Source organism: Corythoichthys intestinalis, chromosome 4, assembly GCF_030265065.1.
Source record: "Corythoichthys intestinalis isolate RoL2023-P3 chromosome 4, ASM3026506v1, whole genome shotgun sequence".
NCBI lineage: Eukaryota > Metazoa > Chordata > Actinopteri > Syngnathiformes > Syngnathidae > Corythoichthys > Corythoichthys intestinalis.
This window is the reverse complement of record NC_080398.1, coordinates 39102724-39127620: the sequence shown is the minus strand read 5'-3', so window position 1 is coordinate 39127620 and position 24897 is coordinate 39102724. Positions and strand designations below refer to the sequence as shown.

The 24897-nt window shown below is 39.3% G+C and overlaps 1 protein-coding gene across 2 annotated transcripts in view; it reads left to right on the top strand.

Annotated features, from left to right (window-relative positions):
* LOC130914660 (protein Aster-A-like) overlaps nucleotides 1–24619 on the top strand; it is a 68373-nt gene extending 43754 nt beyond the window's left edge. Inside the window, exons 14-21 of one of the 2 annotated variants that reach the window (XM_057834071.1) lie at nucleotides 1919–2040; nucleotides 5453–5595; nucleotides 10890–10993; nucleotides 11084–11305; nucleotides 11387–11471; nucleotides 13729–13836; nucleotides 20797–20917; nucleotides 23662–24619. In XM_057834071.1, the coding sequence (XP_057690054.1) occupies nucleotides 1919–2040; nucleotides 5453–5595; nucleotides 10890–10993; nucleotides 11084–11305; nucleotides 11387–11471; nucleotides 13729–13836; nucleotides 20797–20917; nucleotides 23662–23745 (989 nt within the window). In that variant the 3' untranslated portion in view covers nucleotides 23746–24619. Of the gene's footprint in view, nucleotides 1–1918; nucleotides 2041–5452; nucleotides 5596–10889; nucleotides 10994–11083; nucleotides 11306–11386; nucleotides 13576–13728; nucleotides 13837–20796; nucleotides 20918–23661 lie in introns of those variants that run through there. The other variant, XR_009062980.1, reaches the window with a different exon arrangement.
* Nucleotides 24620–24897: the final 278 nt, after the last annotated feature.

The window sequence follows — 24897 nt, the reverse complement described above, 5'->3', positions numbered from 1 at the left end:
CCGGGGGACCGTCTTGGGTACCGGGGGATGACAGTGGCCCCTTTTGTGGAGCTGCGGGAGGGGGGGGGGGGCTGTGCTCGGCACCCCCCTCCTTATTGGCTGGGTCGGCCCCCGCGCAGCATTTCCACTTCTCTGCAGGACTATCTGACTGGGTGCAATTAGAAACACTCAGATTGTTGGTCCCAGGATTAGCGATCAGGTAGCATAGAATAGGATGTGAACATATCCACAGGTAATTGACACAACACACTACTACTGGATTCCTTGCATGTGCCGATTACCAGTTACAAGGTTTACCGTGGTATGAAAACGTCACGGTGCCAGGATTAGCGATCAGGTAGCATAGAATAGGATGTGAACATATCCACACTTACAAGTGATTGACATAACACATTACATACTAGGTTCCCCACCTCACTAGACATGTGCCGATTACCGGTTTCAAGGTATACCGTGGTATGAAAATCACTGTTTAAAAACCGCAAAAAAATTCCATCATACCATCCCTACGGTGTTGGCTATTTTTTTTGTCCCAAACTGCAGGGAGAAATCCCTCGCTTTCAGCTGCAAGGCTTAACCCTCCCCCATAGGTTGTTGCTCATTGTCATTGAGTCAGCTGTGCTACACAATGGCTGGAGGAGGTGAAACTCCTGAACTTTTTCCCCCAATCTAAGAAAACGAAATCGCTGGTATGGGAATAATTCAGCTACAGAAAAGTTAGACGGCCGTGGTTTATAGGAGGAGGGCCAAACGATATGTAAAACATGTTTGCGGAGGGTGGCTGCCGGGGAGGCAATATTACCTCCAATATAATTTAGCGTTTGTACAAAATTAAAGGTTAGTAAACACTCCAGCGTGTTTAGTTTGTCTAGCGGTGGTAAATCGTGGTGTTTTTTTCTCTCTGGTAACTGTGTTGAGAAAGAGTATGTGTGTATAATGTAAACACAATACGAGTCATACTTTTACTTTTGAGTCATACATGCTTTTTATGGAAAATAATTCCATTATTTTTGTTCTGATGGTAATAATGTTGAGCTGTTGCTGTAAGATTAGGTTCACCTAAAGGACTGCATTTATTTTAATTTTATTAAGAATATTTTAGTTATTATTATTATTATTTTTTTTTTTTTTAACTTAAAATTATACTAATATTCCAATTTGGTAATATGTTTTGAAAAATAGAAATCCTCACTCTCACTCTCAAAGTAACACATTTTAGAGCTGTAATAGCAATTAGCTAATGGTAGCACCAATATGTTCATAGGCGTGTAATGTATGTGTTGTTGTTGTTGTTGGTGGTTCTTCTCCTCTTCCGTCTGCTTCCTTCCTTTCTGTCCCCTCGTAACCCCTTCCTATTCGCTTCTTTTTCCTAATTAAAACATCATGACTAAACACAATGGGCGTATATCAAACTATTTCATACGATAAAGCTGTTCAGACCATAAGGACACTATTATGATAGTTTTTTTTATTGAAATAAAGTAATGAATGTGTAAGATGTGTACATTTTAGGGGAGACAATTTTCCCATAATTTTGTCAGAGAAATGAGAGATTTTTTAGGGAACCCATTGAAAAATTAAATCTAATTCAACAACAGTATTTCTTGTTTGAGAAGTAAAAAAAATCACCTAAATTTCCAGTTCTAACTTTGATATAAATTTTAAATGCATGAGATGTTTGACTGACGAGCATGTCACGCGATATTAACCTCCCTCCGTTGCCACTTGTTTAGTGTTCTTTCAAATGAGGACAACATGAGTGAATTTGGCCAGTAGGCAACATTGTGTCACACTAATTGGCGACTGTTTTCTTTATGGAGAGCGACCCCGTTTTTTTTTTTCGCCCCTGGAGGCCCTCCTCCGTCTTTCGTTCCAAAACGTGATTTTTCTGCAACATCTCGCTGTCCAATTCTTTCAGACCTCACAGTGGGTGAATGGCAGCGAGACGGCAGCAGCGGGACTACCAGCCGTGTGCTCAGCTACACCATCGCACTCAACAACCCGCTCGGACCTAAGACCGCCCCCGTGGTGGAGACACAGGTGACTATAAGTCTGCCAATCTTTGCTATGTTAATTAGGAGTGTGACAATGTATCGAGAAGGTGATATATTGTGGGGCTAATAAGTATTTAGTCAACCACTAATTGTGCAAGTTCTCCCACTTGAAAATATTAGAGAGACGTTAATTGTCAACATAGGTAAACCTCAACCATGAGAGACAGAATGTGGGAAATAAAAACCAGAAAATCACATTGTTTGATTTTTAAAGAATATATTTGCAAATCATGGTGGAAAATAAGTATTTGGTCAATACCAAAAGTTCATTTCAATACTTAATGTACCCTTTGTTGGCAATAACGGAGGCCAAACCTTTTCTGTAACTCTTCACAAGCTTTTCACACACTGTTGCTGGTATTTTGGCCCATTCCTCCATGCAGATCTCCTCTAGAGCAGTGATGTTTTGGGGTTGTCGTTGGGCAACACGGACTTTCAACTCCCTCCACAGTTTTTCTATGGGGTTGAGATCTGGAGACAGGCTAGGCCACTCCGGGACCTTTGAAATGCGTCTTGCGAAGCCACTCCTTTGTTGCCCCGGCTGTGTGTTTGGGATCATTGCCATGCTGAAAGACCCAGCCAAGTCTCATCTTCAATGCCCTTGCTGATGCAAGGGGATTTTCACTCAAAATCTCTCGATACATGGCCCCATTCATTCTTTCCTTTACACAGATCAGTCGTCCTGGTCCCTTTGCAGAAAAACAGCCCCAAAGCATGATGTTTCCACCCCCATGCTTCACAGTGGGTATGGTGTTCTTCGGATGCAATTTAGTATTCTTTCTCCTCCAAACACGGGAACCTGTGTTTCTACCAAAAAGTTCTATTTTGGTTTCATCTGACAACAACACATTCCCCCAGTCCTCTTCTGGATCATCCAAATGCTCTCTAGCGAAGGGCAGACGGGCCTGGACGTGTACTGGCTTCAGCAGGGGGATACGTCTGGCAGTGCAGGTTTTGAGTCCCTGGTGGCACATTGTGTTACTGATAGTAGCCTTTGTTACTGTGGTCCCAACTCTCTGTAGGTCATTCACTAGGTCCCCCCGTGTGGTTCTGGGATTTTTGCTCACCGTTCTTGTTATCATTTTGACGCCACAGGGTGAGATCTTGCATAGAGCCCCAGATCGAGGGAGATTATCAGTGGTGTTGTATGTCTTCCGTTTTCTAATAATTGCTCCCACAGTTTATTTCTTTGCACCAAGTGTTTTACCTATTCCCAGCCTGGTGCAGGTCTACAATTTTGTCTCTGCTGTCCTTCGACAGCTCTTTGGTCTTGGCCATAGTGGAATTTGGAGTGTGACTGACTGAGGTTGTGGAAAGGTGTCTTTTATACCGATAATGAGTTAAAACAGGTGCCATTAATACAGCTAACAAGTGGAGTCTCGTTAGACCTCGTTAGAAGAAGTTAGACCTCTTTGACAGCCAGAAATCTTGCTTGTTTATAGGTGACCAAATATTTATTTTTCACCATGATTTGCAAATAAATTCTTTAAAAATCAAATAATGTGATTTTCTGTTTTTCTTTCTCCACATTCTGTCTCTCATGGTTGAGGTTTACCCATGTTGACAATTACAGGCCTCTCTAATCTTTTTAAGTAGGAAAACTTGCACAATTGGTGGTTGACTCAATACTTATTTGCCCCACTGTAAGTCTGAATTTTGCGGGCGTTTGGAACAGATTAGGGCATTTTCATGGAAAATGCGTCACTTACGGAATTTTCAGTTTAAGATACTACTTCTAGAACCAGTTAATTAACCATGTAATTTTGTACCAGTGTATCGTTTTTTTTTTTTTTTTAAAGGGTCACTGTTTAAAACAAAAAAGAATGTTGCAACCAAAATCTTTCCATCAGAATAGTGTCTACGTTAGCTCACTCGCTACCATTGACGGCGCCAAACATCCAATTCTTTTTGACTAGATAGGACGTCTAGCGCAGTCAATGGCACTGGAAATAGAGCCTTCACAACCAGTCTTTAAGTGGGCATTTACAGGTTACTTCCTTGTTGATTTTGAGTCACTTCCTATTCATTTGAGGACATTATAGAGTCACTTCCTTTTCAGTAAGCCAAAATCAACACGTAGTGAAATTTGCTTTTGCTTTTAATTGGAATGAGTTTATCACTCGTAGACATCCAATTTGGATTTGGATTGGATTTGGATGGATTGGACGTCTATGGCCGTCAGTGGCACCCAATACCGAGGCAATGAGTTCACTTTGGGGCATTAATGTCATTTCCTGTTGATTTTTGGTCACTTCTTTTTCCTTTTTGGGCTTTTACAGGTCACTTCCTATTCATTTTGGGACATTCTTGAGTCACTTCCTTTTCAGTGACCCAAAATCAATCGGAAGTGACCTTAAAATGCCCCAAAAAGAAAGGGAAGTGACCAAAAATCAACAGGAAATGACGTGAAATGCCCCAAAATAAACTAATGTCCAATCAGTTTGAAGTGGGAGGGATGGCAGCAATTGAACTTTGTTTATTGGTTGCCACCCTCCCAGTTCAAATGGATTGGACCTCTACTAGGGATAAACCCATTCCAAACCACAGCAGAAAGATTTAAATTAGCTTTTTTGTATTTATTTGTTGTTTTGTAGAACAACCTAGAATGACCTCCTGACCCGTGTATCGATAATTGTTGTATCGCAATATACTGAGATCGGTATCGTAAGTAGTGCTGCAAGGAATAATCGATTAACTTGAGTAGTTTGATTAGAAAAAAGATTCAAATTAAATTTTGCTGCTTCGAGAATTTGTTTAAGTGGTGTTGTTATGGTTTGTTTTGAAAGTGTTTGCATTTAGTTTTATTGATTTGGTTGGATACACTGCCCTCTAGTGGCAACAGTGAATATAACTCTTTTCACATGGCTGAATGCAGCTGCTCCCTGTTAAGACTAACATAAGCCAAGTTTTTGTTTGAGCTTGTTTTTTAATGCATTCATAATTTAGTTTATTGAAATATTTAGTCTTTTTTTTTTTTTTTTTTTATGGGAATATGGATTTTAACCATTTAAGAGCAATGTGAAATAGACGTTAGCATTTTATAGCATTTAAGCTAGCGGACTTTTGCTATGTAATTTAGCCAATGGTTCTTTTTGTTGTACTTAGATTCTTATTTATTATTTTTTTTATACCGTTTGAGGCTCAGCTCAGGTATTTTATTTTTTTATGTTCCTTATCCGATTACTCGATTATTCGAACTAGTTCATATATTAATCGACTACCAACACCAACCAACCAACCAACTAAAATAATCGATATCTGCAGTCCTCATCGTAATCCTTGTATCGCAAACCTTAACGTATCATGAGCTCCCCAGAGGTTCCTACGACTAATGTCATTCATTTTCCCAACTGACTCGCCTTACCCTGAGTATTGATTTGTTCTCATCCTCTTTCTAGACACTGCACAAGAACAGCGCTCAGGGTGAATGCTATGTGGTGGACTCGGAGGTGATCACGTCGGGCATTCCATACCAAGACTACTTCTACACCGTGCATAGATACTGCCTCACTGCCATCAACAAGAACAAGAGCCGCCTCAGGTGCCTTTGTTTTGTTGTTTTGGTCATGCTGTTTTGATTAAAGCAGCTTGTAAGTGTGGCCAGAGAGGGGGGTGCTGGGGGTTCGAACGCACCTGGGTTTAGAGTCCCAGTTTGCGGGCATTAAACCAGGCATGCAAACTTGCCACCTTTCGGCGAAATTTCGCCGTTTTGAAATCAAAATGGGTCATTTTTCTGAATCACGTAGATCCGAGGAGAAAAAAATGGGGCGATGGGGGGGGGGGGGGGTTCTGTCAACGAGCGAGTGAAACCGTTAACTTCAAAACCGTAGTCCATGCTCAAAACTACACTCTAGTCCAAGGGTCCCCTTCTGCCGGGCCGCGGACCGGTTCCGGTGCGCATTTGCCACCGGGCCGCACAGAAATAATAATCTAATAACGACCGCATTCTGGCCGAACTAACCCTGTGCCCCTGCTTAACACACCAATATCCCTGTCTACTCTAGATATAATACTACGGAATAGATTAAAATGTCGTCACAGAAATCCATTGATTGGACAGCAGGCAGTACATCTTGTTTGTGTATACAATATATCTATGTGCGCTTGTCCTCGATAATAACGTATTACTAGGCCGCGGGTAGGCCTGTCGCGATAACAAATTTTAGTGTGCGATAATTATTCTCATAAATTATTGCGATATGCGATATTATTGCGCCCCCCCCCCCAATTTTTTTTAACCAATTTACAATAACACAGTGCGAATACAGTATATATTAATCGATCAAGTACACCCATTTAAACACGATAAATATTAACTCTTAAATTCAAATATACTTTTTAAGAAATCACAACTAAAAACAATAGACCCTGCCTCTTAAGTAAAAAACAACAATATTGATACCGCACAGAAACACAGAATAAATAAAATGTGTTTAAAAAAAAAAAAAAATTGCACTTAATAACTTAAGCATTTAGGAAAATGAAAACATTTCCCATCATAGCTTCTGCAATGGTGTTCCACAGGGATGCAACGATACAGTTAAGTCATGGTTCGGTACGAATTTTGATACGGGGGACACGATTTTCGATCCGATTCAATACATTTAATGCTCTGCAAAAAAAATAACAATTGTATTTTTTGTTTCTTTTTTTTTTTTTTTTTTCTTGCTATCGAGCAAAAATTAAATTGCCATCATATAAACATGCATTTTAGTGCATAATATTTACGTGCTTACTTCTTACAGATATGAAAAAAATTTGTATTAAAGTGCTGAGAACAATCTTTACTGTTTGTAAAGTGAGGCAGGGCACACCGTTGATTGCTACAGCTCTCTTAGCAGCCAGGTTTACAACATGAGCAAGACATCCTATTTATGGTCCGAATCCATCTGTGTCACGTACTGAATTCACGATATTTGCAACATTATCTATAGTCACTGTTATGGATTGATTTGGCCTTCTTAACCTCATGTGACAAATGACAGTTTAGAATTCATCGATGTAGTATATGGACTACATGTCCCATAATCACTCTGGGCTCACGTAGCCAATGGCATGGGACATGATATCTAGTGTGTCCGTGCGCGCAACCGCGCATTAAAAAAGTTAGCAAGCGCCGCTGGAGTCACGTCTGCTCATTACTACACCAGCATATGACGGCTTTCATAAACAGGACGAGTTTGAAGCACAGCGCTTTTAATTTCATTCAGCTGTTCATTGTCAAAGTGAGGTTATTCGTAGCAGCCAAGTCGGTAACAATGTTTTGGAGGACTTCGTTGTAAATATCCAGCGTTGTGCCGAAAAATAGCCGCCCCGCGTGAAATGTCACTCCTGACGGGAGCGCCCACACGTCAACAACACCGGCGCGCCATAGATGGTCTACAGTCACTCCGGAGCACTGACGCGGCCGGTATACGTTGAACAACAGGCTATAATGGGAACGATTGGCTCTGGCGCTAGTTTTTGCCGGACCTGGAACGAAGATGCATTTTGCGCAGTTGGTAACGTACTTTTAACAGCACGTCTGCCGCACGCGCGCACACACGTGCACGCGAGGCGATAAATCGCAGCGGAAAAAATTACCGCCTTCATTTTTATATATCGCGCGATAAATGGAATTATTGCATATTGCGACAGGCTTAGCCGCGGGCGCAGCACATTTGTTCCCGGAAATAATTAGCCCCCACACGAGCGAAGATAACTGGAAAACGGACGTCTTTGGAGATATTTTTACGACGAAAAGGATATTTTTACGGCGGAAAGGACACCTGACGAGCCTACAACCTCGAAGACCCACGAACTGCGAAGAAGTGGATTCGTGACCCGTTTGTGAATAAACAGAGAGATCGCAAATGACGGCGACCTTATTAAACGTACATTTGAGACAACAACTCTGCCGAGGTTCTGGATTAAAGTCATTCTGGAATATCCTGACATCGCGACAAGAGCTTTGAAAACCTTGCTACAATGTCCAACATCGTATCTTTGTGAAGCGGGCTTCTTAAGCAATGTTTAATGACAAGGCGAAGTTGTTAATGGTGAGCGCGGTGTGCAGCTGTTGTGTGCAGCTTACATGGCAGGATGAATCTGAGGAGAACTTTTCTACAAGTCCTTCCATGATCAAACGTAAGTTAATATTCCTTTCTTTCAAGAAAGTTTGTAGTGTTTACTTTGGAATCGCTGCATTTGCGCATTTTGCAGGTATGTTTAACGTGCGCATAACCACGTCGTTGCAATTTTTGATGGGGTTCAAAATTTGTCGGAACACCGGTCCGTGAAAAAAAGACCCAAATAACACCGGTCCGTGGTGCAAAAAAGGTTGGGGACCCCTGCTCTAGTCCGATGACCCAGACCTATCACCGCCACTCTCTTCTCGTGACAACAAATGACTGACAAAAGTGAGAGACGGGAGTACAGTTGTTCTCTGCTTAATGCAAATGGGACATACTGTATATTTTATAATTTAGATTTTGTATAATTTGCTACTTAATGTGTCTTATATGTTCTGATTTCAGGCTGAGAGATTTAGACTTGTATATGTTAAATTTTTATGTACTGTGTTTAATTCGAGATGTCTCTGGTTGCACTATGAAATGCACTTTTCCGCTCATGCCGTGTGTCCATGTTACTTTGTCACCTTTTTCACCCCTAACCAGTTTGCATGCCTGTAAACGAGAGTGGTTTGGTGGGGGGAGGGTCAAATAGAAAGGTAAGATGATGCGTGGAGATGTAATATAGTGTTTAAGTGTTAAAATATCGTTAATATGTGGCGGAACGCACTAAAGTGACTTGAAGTTCCGCTCTGAGACCCCCAATTTAGCCAACTTTCAAAATTGTCCGATATCCAATTTTCTGGGGGAAGAAAAACTTTGAACAGGAGGGCAAAAAAGAAAAATGTTTTTCAAACAGCAAAACCCTATCTGGAAGTGAGAGCACGCGAGAGCAGAATTACATACGCCATGACTTTGATGAGATACTATCGCATACTTACTTTGTTTCGATCCAAAAACTCCATGTAGCATGTATCACCAAGTGTCAAGACACAGCTGTGAATGGCCACTAGAGCCTGGAATCTTTGGGCACCTAACAATTCGATTACGATTACGATTTAGAGGCTCCGATTCGATTATAAAACGATTATTGATGCACCCCCCCCCTTTTTTTTATTTATTTATTTTTTATTTATTTATTTATTTTTTAAAATGTTTTGTACATTAGTTCCAAAATTGTTCAAAAATACTCTCAGGCTAAACCAAACCACTATTTCAGTATCAAGTTAACAATAGCAGTAAAAAAAATATACAAAAATAACAGTAAATAAAAAACTGAAGTCCCCCATTCTGTATCAGCAGCTTTAAACTACATTCAATTAATTTAATGTTGTGAATCAATCAACCGTTAAAGTTGTTAAAATTGCTCCCGTTATTCCATCATTTCTCTTTTGTCTACTTTCGACATGTGAAAGTTTTAAAACTATTTTAAAGATGGATTCAAGTCAATATTTTACCGATTTAGGAGTATTTTAGATAAAAAGTTAATTAGGTTCGCTTGGAAGGTTCGCTACAACAGTCTTGCAGGGAAGTGTACTGCTTTAAGATGGCGGCCGTCTACTAAAGCCCGCATCTAGCTTTTTGTAGATGTGCTGCTAACACTACCAAATCTATATTGCAACTAGTCCTATATAAATGATATCTACCGTAACATTATGTGGATGTACTTTGTAGCAGCTTTTCGGCAGCAGTCAGGTATGTTGTTGTGTTTTTTTATCTCGTGGCATGAGTTGAGCTAGAGCCGTGAGTTGAGCATTGGCATTACCCGAGGGGCCAGGTAATGAGAAGCATGATGTTTAGCTACTGTCGCTCCGTTCCTCATTGTCCCGAAGACCGTGCGGCGCGCTGAGTGTGTTGTACTTCCGCTTTACTTGGCATATTTCAATAATCGGAATTTGGATGTTTGTGAATCGTTCTCGAATCTTCCACGGCCGAATCGCGAATAATCTAAGAATTGGAAATTTTGCACACCTCTAATGGCCACAGCTGGATTTTTGAGGGATTTTATGGGTGAAACATGGTAATAAAACAAGGGTCGCGATGCAGAAATCGCAGACATCAAGGAGTGGTCGAGATTTTCTTTTTCATATATTTACCCTTTTAAACGTTTTTTTTTTTCTTCCAATTTTTCCTTGTTTGGATCGATTATCATCTAACATCGGAGAAAATGCCACTGTAACAAAAAAAATACAATTAAGCGATAGTTATGAGGTAGATATCTGTGACTTTTTTACAGACGCCATTTTTTTCTGTGTGACGTAATTTGTTTATAAGTTTAAAATATGTGAGTGAATATTTTTTTAAAGTTTTTTTTTTTTTTTTTTAGCAAAATATGAGACGTCAATGAATGATTCTAAGCTAAAAACGACAGACATTTTGAATAATAGATATCGTTAATTACCTTCGTTTTATGGCTGGGTTGAAACAAAAGCGGTTGCGTGACGTCCGTAAACGGGGGTTTTTAGGGTAAAACGGACAAATTAAAAATAGTTCGGGGGCTTGCTGCGCCACGAATCTGCTATGGCAGCATATAGACATATTGTTCTATCAAACGCAATAGTTGTTTTGGCTTAAAATGCAGCAGTTTCTTTTAAAGAGGAGTGCAAGAGCAGAAACAGCTTTTTCAGTCTTGTCTGTGTTTTCCGCCATATACTGGTTTGCCAGTTTTCTGGAGAGACCCGCGAATAATTGTCCACCATTAGGCAACATTAAAGACATGCAAAATCGGACAAAACCAGCCCAAGACTTCAAAGGGTTAACAGTTTCTCTACTGCTCTCGCCCCAGAGTTTCCTCCGACATTTGCTATAGGAAGCAACCATGGAGTTTGGTCAAAACTCTGATTGAGAAGAACACATGGAGCGGTATCGAGGAGTACTACCGCCACATGGGTAAGGGATAATATGAGTATTTCTCTATTTGAAGCAGGAACAACCCTGTTTTTTTAAAAGCATCACATTTCTTTTCCATTCAAACAACAGAAAGCGAGGTGTGCAAATTAGAAACGCTGCTTCAGTCCGAGGTGACCGTGGTGTCGGCAGGAGACGGCACCAGCGCTGCCGAGGCCGCTAAGACACCGACGGCCTTGCGACGACGCAAGCGCACCTGCTCACGCCGCCAAGGGGACCGCGAGCGGGACGGAGGGGCCGCCAACGAGCGCGGAGACAGGAGTATCGGGGAGGAGCGAGAGCGCAGGGACGCCGGTCAGTGTGGTAATTTATTTTTACTGAATTTTGAAATTCTTTTTAAAGTTTTTTTTAAGTGTTGTTTTTTTTTTCCAAAAGGTGCTCAGTACATGAAGCTGGGAGAGCGTGCACGTGGTGCAGCGCAGAACAGCGTCTCTACTATCCTACTCATCGTCAGTTTCATGTAAGTATCAGAAAGGATTGAGTACGCTAATTTTTGGAGTTATGAATTAATTTTCCACACTAAATAGAGGCCTTAAGAGATCAAAGCCATCTAAGAACACTCCCAGGAAAAAAGTTCAACTGTGTAAACTTGTGCCAAAATCAGTCCAGCCGTTTCGGAGTCTATAGGGAACAAACACACGCAGACACTACACACACAGACAGTTCCATTTATATACAGGTAGTCCCCGGGTTACAACGTACCCGACTTACGTGATTTCGACTTTTTATAAATGTTGACTTTTTTGGTATTGTGATGCATGCTTTTATTTTGGCGCAGGGAGGGTAGAGCAGGTAGTACTTCCGCACACGAGTAAAGGAACATCTACACGCGAAGAACGTAATCGCGTACACAAAGAAGAGTGCACGTACACACGAAGAACTTAATTGCGTACACAAAGAAGAGTGCACGTACACACAAAGAACGTAATTGCGCACACACAAGGAAGAGTGTACACACAAGGAAGAGCCATTTGCTCCCACGAAGAAGGGGAGAGAGCTGCAAGCCTGCGCGCCCATTTATTGCTTGTGAAGCAACCACAGAAGCAACACCTTTTGTACTGTTTATTGTGTTTTCAATTGTGGTCTAATACTTGGAGAGAGTTCATGTGATTGTTTTTGATGATGTGTGGATGCTAACTGATAAATGCTAAATGTTTGTGTGGAATGTTATCGCTGTATCAGCAGCTAGTTATGAATGCCAATTTGAGTTGCTGTTATTGAAGATGAAACTGATTTAATTCAGTTTTTATTTTAGTTTCATTCTGTAATAGCTGATGTCATGTCAGCAAACCACACGGACGTCTGACATCGTCATTTCGGAGTTTAGCTCGCTGGCTAGCAAGGATTTAGCTCCAACGTCTTGGCGAGGGCAGTAAAATGACGTATGTTTCTGGATGGTTATTTTGAGATATAAGGGTTATTTAGGAGTGCTTAAAGGGTTAATTCTGTCTCGCGTGGAAATTCTGGTTACGTCACCAGCGTAGGAACGGAATTCATTCGTAATCCGGGGAGTACCTGTAAAAGTATAGATTAGGGATGTCTCGATCCGTTCATGTGATCACGCCATTTTTCCAGAGCATCAGAATCGGGTGAAAGGGATCGTTTTTAATTCAAGAAATATATTTGTTTTTCTGCTTCATGCTTGCCACAGCCTGTCACCCTCCCTCCTGCTAAGCAGTGCGGCCAAACTGTCCAGTTTCCGTTTGGTACTTAAAGTAATGATGATTGACAGGTTTATAGCTTTGATCTTGCTATAGAAGCTTAGTAGCTCTACGATCAAAGGCACTAATGTGTCAATCATCGTTAAACTTGCATACGTGTGCTGTGGCAACTCATTGTGTAAGTGAGAGACTGTTCTCAGCAGCGTGAGTGGGTTTGAGTGGACTCGTTCAATGAAGCATTTAATAAAGGCAAACATTTTTCTACTTTATTATTGCTTTAAAAATAATTAAAATATGAAGGCGGCACGGTGGGGGACAGTAACATGTTTAGAACTTTTTATCCAGGATGGGGACTTAGTATTGTCAGATTCTCAAAATAATGGTGACTCTGACTTGGGTGCAAAAATATGCGATCGGGACATCCCTAGTATAGATAAAATTCAAGTAACTCATTCACTGTTATTACTGTTAATGACTGTCCAACCCATTTTAAATGGGAGACCATTCACAGCCCTCCCAGCATAAATGGATTAACGTCTATTGTCGTCATTTGCAGCCAATAAGCGGAAATGTAATAACTCTAGATTAGTACATATTGTCGTATATCATTTTTTACTCCGTCTACTTTAAATTGAAGAGACGCAATTCATCAGAAAATATACAAATGAATATCACAACTAGCATTTTTAGCTCTTGTGCGTACTAACAGCCTCATGAGTTTCTCCCTTTGTCTCTCCTCGGGCTCCACTTTGTGTGTAGGATCTGTATCAGGTACGGAATAAAGGATTTTTACTTCCTCAAGCCACGCTTTGTTACAGGAAACGTCTTACTGAAATAATTGGACTCATTGTGCAATTAAACCCAAACGTACTCAATTTTCCTGTAAGGAAGTTCCACTGTGATGTGAGTGAACACTGAAATGTTTGTGGGCCACTTCCTTGTGCAGATTGTTTCTCACCATGTAAATACACCAAAAACCCTGCTTTCATTGGCATTTACTGTAAACATTGACAGCTGCTAGCAATTTTAAGCTAACGTGTGTGTATTTCTTACCAGTCTGGTGGTGCTGGTGGCGCTCAACATGCTGCTATTCTACAAACTGTATTCTCTGGAGCGGGCCGCACACACACTGGAGACGTGGCACTCGTTTTCAGTGGCAGACAGGTGAGAGTGATCTTTTTGTGGCGTGAATCATCAATCTAATTGATAGGTTAAACAATCAACCAATGGAAACGCAAAGCATCGATTGACATTGTCATCTGTAAGATATTTATTTACCATATTTTTCAGACTACAAGTCGTTTTTTTCCCCCATAGTTTGGCTTGGGGTGTGACTTATACTCTGGAGCAATTTATGTGTGAAATTATTATCACATTATTTTATCATTTCACGTGTTATTTTCACACTAAACTGCAAAAGGGCGCTCAAAGCCTGTTTTTCAACAATGGCGGTAACTTGTAAAAACAACTGAGAAAGGCTGGACAAAATGGCACCGAAAACCAAATCATATGTATTGAACTATGCAGTCGAAAACTGTAATCGAGCAGCAGAATGAAAGTTTGGAGTTGGCAAGAAATGCGGAAGTTGGTCTTACTGAAATGAAGAAAACAAAAAATAGCTTATCGTTAATGGAGTGATGCTGTCGGTTTAATAAACTTGTTAGCATGTTCTTTATGCCATAGTTTACAGATTCAGTTTACGATTATTTTAGTAGTCGATTAATCGATGAACTAGGAACAAGTAATCGGATAAGGAACAAAAAAAATTAAAATAGCTGAGCTGAGCCTCAAATGGTAGAAAAAAAAATAGATATATGAGGATCGAAGTACAACAAAGGAACAATTGACTAACTTACATAGCAAAGGTCCGCTAGCCTAAATGCTATAAAATGATAACTTTTTTTTTTTTCTTACAATGCTCTTAACAAATGGCTAAAACACATATTCCCACAAAAAAGGGTAAATATACCTATAAACGGAATTACGAGTGCATTAAAACATTAGCTCAAACAAAAACTTAGCTTTTGTTGGTCTTAACAGGGAGCAGCTGGATTCAGCCATGTGGAATGAGTTATGTCATATTCACTGTCGCCACTAGAGGGCAGTGTATCCACTCAAATCAATAAAACTAAATGCAAACATTTAAAACAAACCATTACAACGCCACTTTAATTAAAGGAATACTTGAATCTTTTTTTCTAATCAAATTACAGTGATACCTCAGCTCACGAACGCTTAAGCTCACGAACTTTTCGCCTCAAGAACATTAAATTCGCGAGCATATAGTCTCTGCTGACGAACTAGTTTTCGGCGGACAAACCAAACCACGCGGTCGAAAAGCGCCACGAGAAGCTGACGCACGCTCACGGCGTCCCAGTTCGTCCCCTCCCTTTCGTTGAGTGCGGACGTGGTTTGTGTTTGATAGACATTTTGGACCATATTGAGTGTACTTTTGCTATTATGGGACCGAAAAAGAGTTACCTACAGTCCTTATGGAAGGTGACTCGTGTTACCAATTCGCCCTCGACTGGTAATTGGCGGCGCTTGCAGCTTCCCACCGTAGTGAGAAGTGGACTGGCGAGTCACGTTGGCTCGTTGTCGTCGTTTGTCTTCGGTTCGCCCGATTTCCTCTCCAGAAAGGTGGCGGCGTGCATACAAACACCCAGAGGCGTCGGATGGCTTTTTGTGGGCACTTTTATTAACAACCAAAAGCACGTGGGGGGCACAGCACTGGAGTCTACGCTAACTGCGCACTTTGCCGGTAACACTCTCCTTCCAAACAGTAACTCCCTCCCTCCCTCCTCCTCCCACTCCATTCCATCAAGCCATCAACTACCATCACAAAGGTAAATAAAACGACTTTATTATACAGTACAGTTTATTTCTTTAATTATAATACAATAGCACATTTATTATACATAAAATAAGGTATATTTTTGTGTAGTTTTAAGGCTTATTTAGTAGAAAATTATGTTTTATGGGGACCCGGGAACGGATTATTCTCATTTTAATGGTTTCTTATGGGAAATAAATGTTCGGAAGACGAACTTTTCGCCTTACACACACTTTCTGGGAACCAATTATGTTCGTGAGCTGAGGTATCACTGTACTTGAGTTAATCAATTAATCGTTGCATCACTACTATAGTTACCTAAACTCTTAAAGGGGACGTTTAAAATTTTTGACATTAGGCTTAATCTTAGAAACAAATTTAAAAAACTTAGATTCCATGCAGTTATTTGGTAGTGTCATGGCTCTGGAGTGGCTAAGCTTGCACAAGTCAGTGGTGCCTGCTTGGCATACCAATGAAAAACAACATATGCATGCATGGGAATCACTGATGACCCATGCAATCAATAGTGTTGGCGATGTTTTCAGAATAATTGTAGTATAAACAGCAACCTTTGTAATCCAGCAGCTCTGCAGGGCACAGGCTGTCTGGTCAAGCTGGGCGGACTGATATCACATTGGTTTTTTCACCGATATACGTATACTGTATATATATTTTTTTTGTTGAGGGGAAAACGGGACTGCCTAGCAGATTGAGCACGAGTGGCTAAAGCACTCTTCCCTATTAAGGTTGCATTACGCATCTAAAAAAAAAAAAAAAAAGTCCTGCAGAATGAATTGAATTGCGGCAGTTTGGTGTGACACTGTTTTGGCCGCATGGGTATTTCGAGCAATGATCTGCATTTTGAATGTATTTGACAGTGTTAGATCTGTTAATATCATTTTTTTATTGGCATGCCTAGCAGGCACCATTGACTCGCGCTAGCTTAGCCACTTTGACAGCCCTGAAACTAACAAATAACTGACAAACTTAAAGGAATTTGTTGAAATCAACTCCGACTAATTAAACCCCTCGAAGAAAAACCTGAAATCAGGCCTAGTGTCAAAAATTCTGAACTTCCCTTTAAATAGCTATGTTACGTTAACATACCGGGCACGTTTTCAGTTCGTTGTTTATGCGTCACGTAACATTAGCATACTGTACACTTATTCAGCCTGTTGTCACCTGTTTTATCAAATAAATTTCCCCCAAGAATACGACTTGTTTTTTACCTCTTCATTGCGCATTTTATGGCTGGTGCGACTTGTAGTTTGAAAAATATGATATACTTTTGTTTTACATTTCACCCAGGTACCCGTGTGACGGTTTATGCTAAAGTGCGCGTCAAAGTAACGCTAGCTGATGGGGAGGAATTCACACTCCTCTTGTAAGTGGTCTGTGAGGCAACATTTTGGATTTTGCAGGAAAGATGCGTTAGCATGTCGTTAAAAGATAAGATAATCTTCAAATAAGACAAACCACATGCTAGCATTAGCATTGCCAGAAATGACACACTTGCGCAACACTATTTTTCTTCCATAAAAGTCTTAACGCCAACTCCAAACAAGACATAATTATAATATCTGCCAATTTTTTTATGTCAAGTCAAGAACAAGTGAAAGGTAACATCAAATGTTAGCTAAAGAGGAAGGCAGGTTTCACATTCCTCTTGTGAGTAAGTCAACTTGTGGTGACATTTTGGATTTCGCAGGAAGGATTGGGTCATCTTGACATTACGAGATGAAATACTAGAGAAAAATGACTAACTAGGTCGGGCACCTAAAAACATACAGGATTTTGAACATTCCTGCTAGCGCTTGCATTTCCATGAATCCAGCTGCTTTCGCAACACAGTGCAGAAACTCAAACGGGCAATTAATATAACAACTGCCTACTTGTTTTTCAAGGCAAGAGCAAGTGAAAAGTAATTAAACGGAAGTTCACGGACGCATTAAAAGTCATGATAACTACAGACGGATGGACAGTTGTAGTGAATAGCTATCATTCATTATATTTTCACTATACAGTAAATTAACTCTTAAGATACAATGTAATGTTTATATACACACTACAAATAGCATACAACTACTATGACACTGAATCTGTGAAACTTTTTACAGAGTTGTAGTTCTTTAGACAGATTAAAGAAAAAAGTTTATAAAAATGTTTAAAACCGAGCCGTGAACCACGGAAAGTCTAGGTGGTGAAACAAATATGGGTATATTATATAGCTTCAAATAAATTTCAAGTAAAAAGTGTGCCCTTAATGTTAACTAGCAAGAAAAATGTAGCGCTTTAACAGTAAAGCACAGAACAGGTCTTTATTTTTGTACAAATCAAAGGTTTTGATTTAAATTAGGGCTGTCAAACGATTATAAATCAACAAGATGGCATTAACATTCACATTCTGTTAAAGCGATCCATGGATAGAAGGACTTGTAGTTCTTAAAAGATGAATGTTAATACAAGTTATAGTAATTTTATATTAAAACCCCTCTTAATGTTTTCGTTTTAATAAAATTTGTAAAATTTTCATTAAAAAAATATACTAGTAGCTCGCCATTGTTGATATCAGTAATTACACATTGCTCATGGTGCTGGCGCAACCAAGCGCCAGCAGACGGCGACAAAACACCAAAAAACACAAGTAACAAGTGGACATGACACTGCGCTGTCATTTTAATCTGTTTGAGCGGGGCATGTGCATTAATTGCGCGAAATATTTTAAGGTGATCAGTTAAAAAAATTAATTACCGCCCGCTAACGCGATCATTTTGACAGCCCTAATTTAAATATCTAAAATGTTCAAGCAATGAATTTTTCAAAATTCTCAATTTTTTTGGAAGAGTATTTACGGTAACGGTAAGTGTTAAATGTTCACTTAACATTGCATTACGTGATATACTCACGGTTAGGTCGCAATTTTGTCACCAAAATTTTTGCCCAAAAATACGGGTGCGACAAATAGCCCGATACGGTTGTCGTAAAGCTGAAAAAGCATACAACTTAGCATTTGCTACAAATGCGAACTTTACAGATGGGTTACGCTCAAAATAATCTACAAATGCCTAATATAAAATTTAAAAAAAAACATTTCGTACAGTTAAAAAAATATGCACTGTACTTTAGACAAACAGTACTTCAGAAATATAGACCAAGATCACGGCCATAGGTGCATCTGTGTACTTTGTGGAGCCATCTTGGCTTTCACAACAATGTTGCCAAGCGACCTCAAGAGGGTGCTCTCGGATGGAGCAAAAAAACGTGGTTTTGACACAAATGACTGTTACTGATGAGATGAGAACATTTTTTGAAAGTGGTAGAAATGCTCAGGTTTTTTTAAGGCTTCCATACATGATAAGAAAGAGTTACCGTAAGACGGTTAAGAATCAAAAACTAGAAACTTTATATTTACCACACTGGCATTGTTTGTATTAGGCCTGAACGATATTGGAAAAAACTATTGTTGCGATTTTTTTGAGGTGTGCAATATATTGCGATATTATATTGCGATAGTAAGAATATATATATATATATATATATATATATATATTTTTTTTTTTTTTAAAGAAATTTTCACTAGATGACTTGAATAGCTGTTTGGAAATACTTTGCATGACACACCGTGACCACAGTGTATTCATATAATACCGTTTCATTTGTGAATGATTAAGATTGCTGTATTATTATGAAGGGATCCAGGAAGCAATGTCTGCACAAAATAGATAATTTATTGAACACAATATTTGACACTTCAACAGCAGCAAATACATTAAATGACAAATAAAAGAGCAGGTGCATTCGTCCCCTAAGTTTTTGACAAAATGTAACAATAAATAAAAACTTCTGTAAAATAACAACAAAGTTGTAAACATAGTTGAACAAAAATATTAAATATGACAAATAAGAGTTGTTCACAAACTATAACAATAAATAAAAACCTAAGTAAAACAATAAAGTTGTCAACATATTTGAACTTAAATATTAAATCTGTCAAATAAAAGTGCAAGTGCATTAGTCCCCTGAGTTGTTTACACAAAATATAACAATATAAAACTGCAAAACTGCAACAAAGTTGTAAAAATATTTAAAAAATATTAAGTATCAAAACTTTATGTGCAGCTGTACTATAGTTATTTGAAAAATACGATTTACAATTAATTTAAATATAAAAGAAACAGAAACTCAATTGAACTTGTAAATAATTGAACTGAATAACAGCAAATAACTGATGAATAACAGAACCATTTTAACTCCCAAATTTCCTGCCTTCCTGTTAGCTGTCACATGAATAAAAAGAAGAAAAGACATTCCTGCAGCTGTGTTATGTATTTGTCTGCATATTCCTGCACCTTCCTTGCTCAGCAATTCTCAACTGGGTCTCATAGGTTTTTGGCCAAGACTACTAGTTTATCCACCATTGCAGGCTTGAGACAACAACGTTGGCACGTAACAATGTTCCCACCTGTACTAAAAAGCCTCCGATGGGAAGCTCGTAGCAGGAATGCATAGATACCTGCGTTTTAAATGGTCCCACATGTTCGACGGATTACTTCTTGTTGAGGCAACCATGGCGAGGCACTCTCAACAGGGCTGTTTTTTGTTCCTTATATTCTTGTCGATAGCCAAAATACTTCCAAAACTCCTTTTGGAGACAGTCTTCCCTATTCAACGTGTTGCTTGCTTTCACTTTGAAAACGGCCCCTCCTCCCTCCGCTCTGCTGTTCGGCCCCTCCTCCCTCCACTCCGCTGTAGCAGGGGAGGGGGAGGAGCCGATGACTGCGAGTTGGAGGGAATGAGATGAGAGGCTGTGCGCTCTCCTTCGCGCTCCTTCCTCAAAACAAACGTTTGTGGATTTAAAAAAATGAAATGAAAAAAACTATCGCACGTCCTTGCGATGGGACTATTGCGCATGCGCACATCGCGATGGCGATGTTTAAACGATATATCGTTCAGGCCTAGTTTGTATTATGGACTTAGTTATTACCTATGTAAGTTGTTACTAAATAAAAATACATCCAATAAATAATAAAATGTGCCATGTTTTATTTATCCCCCATATTGCGGTGCGACCTATACGCAGGTCAACTTAAAATACTTTTTTTTTTTTTTTTTTTTTTAACCAAGAACTAGGCGTGTGACCTATATGTGAGTATATGCACGAGCGTGGCAGACTTTGTTAGCCTCTTTGCATGTGCAGTGAAATAGGTCATTCCTCATCTTAACTGATTATGCATTATACTTAAAACATGAGACCTGGCAAAAAATAAAATGAAAATCTCTTCCACTCTCAGTCCTCTTCCACAGACAGCAGGGGAGTGGGCTCAGGTGTTACAGCTGCAGAGACAGTTTCACCAGGCGCAACTTAGCAAGTGGCAGCAGATTTTGCAGTCGTCCGTGGCTCTTCTAGACCAGGTTTGTGTCTGTCAATGATGTTGATCATTTGGACTGATTCCTTAGGCCGGGTTTGTCCAAACTGTTCAATTTCAATTAGGTATGTCCAGTTCTCACATTTGTGTATATCAGTTAGGGCTGCAGCTATCGTATATTTTAGTAATCGAGTAATCGACTGAAAATTCTATCGATTAATCGGATAAAACAAATGTATTTTTAGGTGAAGAGCAATTATAAATATACATGAGAAAGCAAGACATTTCATCTAATCTTGAACCATTTTCAGTCAATCAATGTCTTTATTTTCGAGGTATATTGTTGAAAACAGCCAACAATTGCATCTCAGATGAACTAGAATTTTTAAAAAAAGACTAATTCACTGCTTTCACTCAAAAATTTTTAGATCTTAATAAAAAAATATATATATACGTGTGTATGTATATATATATATATATATGTGCTGATTAATTTACTTTGGGATCTATAACAACTAGTCCTATTAAGAAGTATATATATATATATATATATATATATATATATATATATTATTAGGGCTGTCAAATGAATAAAATTTTTAATCGAATTAATTACAGCTTAAAAATTAATCGTAATTAATCGCAATTCAAACCATTTATAAAATATGCCATATTTTTCTGTAAATTATTGTTGGAATGGCAAGATAAGACACAAGATGGATATAAACATTCAACATACGGTATGGTACAGTACGGGACTGTATTTGTTTATTATACAATAAATCAACAAGATGGCATTAACATTATTAACATTCTGTTAAAGCGATCCATGGATAGAGGGACTTGTAGTTCTTAAAAGAAAAATGTTAGTACAAGTTATAGAAATTTTATACTAAAACCCCTCTTATTGTTTTCGTTTTAATAAAATTTGTAAAATTTTCAATCAAAAAATAAACTAGTAGCCAGCCATTGTTGATGTCAATAATTACTTACTAAATGTAATGGGTGCTGAAGCCTATAAAATCAGTCGCACCCAAACGCCAGCAGAGGGCAGCAAAACTCCATAAAACACAAGTGAGCGTTTCACTGTACTGTCATTTAAATCTGTCTGAGCGGGACATTTGCGTTAATTACGTCAAATATTTTAACCTGATTAATTTAAAAAAATAATTAACGCCCGTTAACGCGATAATTTTGACAGCCCTAATATATATATATATATATATATATATATATATATATATATATACCTAAAAAAGCTGTTACGCTTGATAACACACTTCACTTTAAAGTAAGGATTTTTTTCCCATGTGTTTCAGTTGAATTTCTATTTGTGTCAAGCCATTTTTAAGTTCTAGTTAAGTTTTAAGTTAGTCTAAACTGTAAGTCCTGATAGGATTTTGAGTTTTTGCAGATTTCAAAATAAATGTATGATACAGGCTGTATTGGAGCACATTAGGGACCAGTGCTACTTGGTGTTTTATCCAGCAATCGGTTTTACTTTTCAGCCCATTGAGGGGGAATTATTCAGAACGAGGAAAACGTGATAAAGAGAGCTGCAAAATGTCATTGTTTCTGTCTCTTTACTTCAATATTTTTACAGGATATTCTTTTTATCCAAGTATTTTCCCCAATTGCTAAATAAATGGCATGGTCATGACAAATAACAGTCTTTTGCTAAATGGAATATGAAATGATAAAAATGCACTTATTCAGGACGAAATGGCAAAATTACTCCATAATGGTCAAAACTGTCGACTTTACCTTTATTCTCGCAACTCCCGAACGATATTTTATGACACCTAAATCGGACGTATGTCATTTCCCTTCCCCGGCTTCGGAGAATGTAAACAAACCAAGAGGCGTGACAGCTAGCCGACATGATAACCCGAACCGAGTGATGTTTCAAAGTCTTCGAAGCGGAAAATCACACATAACTAGCCCGGATTATTTGACATGACGACTGGGTTGTCGATTGTCTTCGTGGCTCGGCAAACCGCCCGGCGGAGAGCAGTTTACAGTTCGTTCCCCGGAAGAGGGCGGCTGCAGTTGTTGTGCAGCTAACGTGCAGCTAATGTGCACGAGGAGAGGTTTTTACATGCCTATCAATGATCAAACGTAAGTAGTCCTTTATTTAAAGAAAGTTTGTAATGTTTACTTTGTAATCGCTGTATTAATATTTGACATAATACAAAACAAGATGTTTACTCACTTCCTCGTTAGTCCAATGGTCCCACAGTAGTAAGGCTTGTTTTGGCCAATATCCACGGTAAATGGGTACCTTTTGAAACTCCAAAAAGGCGCACACGCCTCTCCCTCATAAAGCAAGATTTTTCTGCAGCCGTTTGGCTGGCGTGATGCGAAAAATAAACATATTAATCCGCAAAATCAGCTGAATCCTTCGTCCTCATACACAACAGTACGGCTGTTTAGTGAAGAGGACGCCTTCACCCGTACACGTCACAGCGCCCTCCTCCTCAATGCAAGACCAAAGCCGGAAGTCACTCATTTTCATGGCGCGGGATTAAAAAAACTAAATAAATATAGCGATCGCTTCCACACACATCCAAGCGGTCCATATCATTCAGGAGCACAGAATACCGCGTGTATTATGAAATAAACATGCTTTTTCGTGTCACATGCACTTTAAGGTCTTAAAACAAATCTTAAAAGGCATTCAATTTGACATTTAAAAGGGTGTAAGAACTCAAATCAAGTTTAAAGAAAAAACTTGAACTTGTGAAAAGCATTAAAAAAAATTATCGTCTTCTCTTTCCCCCATTTTCACAGATGAAGCAATCGCTTGAGAAACTCCACCAAGGCATCACCGTCCCGGATGTCCACCAGGACCAGTCAGCCGAGACGGACACCTGAGCCCAATCTGTACGGTACCGTCCACCCCTTCACGCCCACTCGGACGGCCCGCTATAAGAAAACAATTCCATCAAAATACACACCAGGGAACCACATTACCCACGATCCCTCTCTCGCCTGTTTGACTTGAAACCCAGCAATAACAGCCGGACGGCGGCCCACAGGTGGGGCCTCCCAAAAGCCGAACCATCAACTTTTTTCCCTCCGACGTTTTCTCACGCCGCTTCTCATCCTTCCGAGACGGCGTCAATCTTTTGGTGTTTTTAAAGAAAAAAAAATGGGACAAGAAGACAACTTAGTCGGGACCGTTACAGTATTTATTCCTCAAGGCCCGCTCTCCTCACGCTCTGATTGGCTGTTGCGAACCAGCCAACGCGGACTGTAGTGATCGTTCTTGAATGTTTCATAGTAGAATATAATGTCAATAATAATAATTATGATGATGTGCGAATGAATGAGTGAGCTAGTGTGTGCGTGTTCACGAAGAGTCCACGTTACATTTCCGATGTTTCGTATTGTTAGCCTTTTTTTTTTCTCTCTCTCTGAGACCTCATTCGCTTGCCAATCAAAAAGGACCAATCCGACTTTTGTGACCAGGAAAGAAAGGGAATATCTTGTATGTAATACATTTCTTCCACCTTTTTTAGAAAAAAAAATGTTTCATTTCTTCACCAAATCATTTAATCCCGCCCACCTTCACCACTTCACCCTGCCGCATCCCCCCGTTTGTTACGGCCCTGCTGTGCAAGGCCACCCGCACACGACAACAAAAGGGGTGTATTATTTATTTAGCGAGGGGCGCGGAGACGAGAATGTACTGTGAAGATTTGATTGTGCACACGGACAGAAATGGAAAAAAATGAAGAAAAATATCCCCCCAAAACAAGTTTTGACTCATCTTTGTGTGCTTGTTTCTTTACTATATTTATCAAAGATATGATTAAAATTTGCTTGGAAGTGAGTAGATAAATGGTAGACAGTACTATAGAATGACACACTATGAAATAAATGAATGTAGATTGAACAGATATATATTCTAGTAGTATTTAATTAAATATTGAACAATACATTTTATGCAACAACAAAAAAAAAACAAATAGTAGAAAAGTAATATTAAAAAAATACAATTACATAGCTGTGGAAGCTCATTTT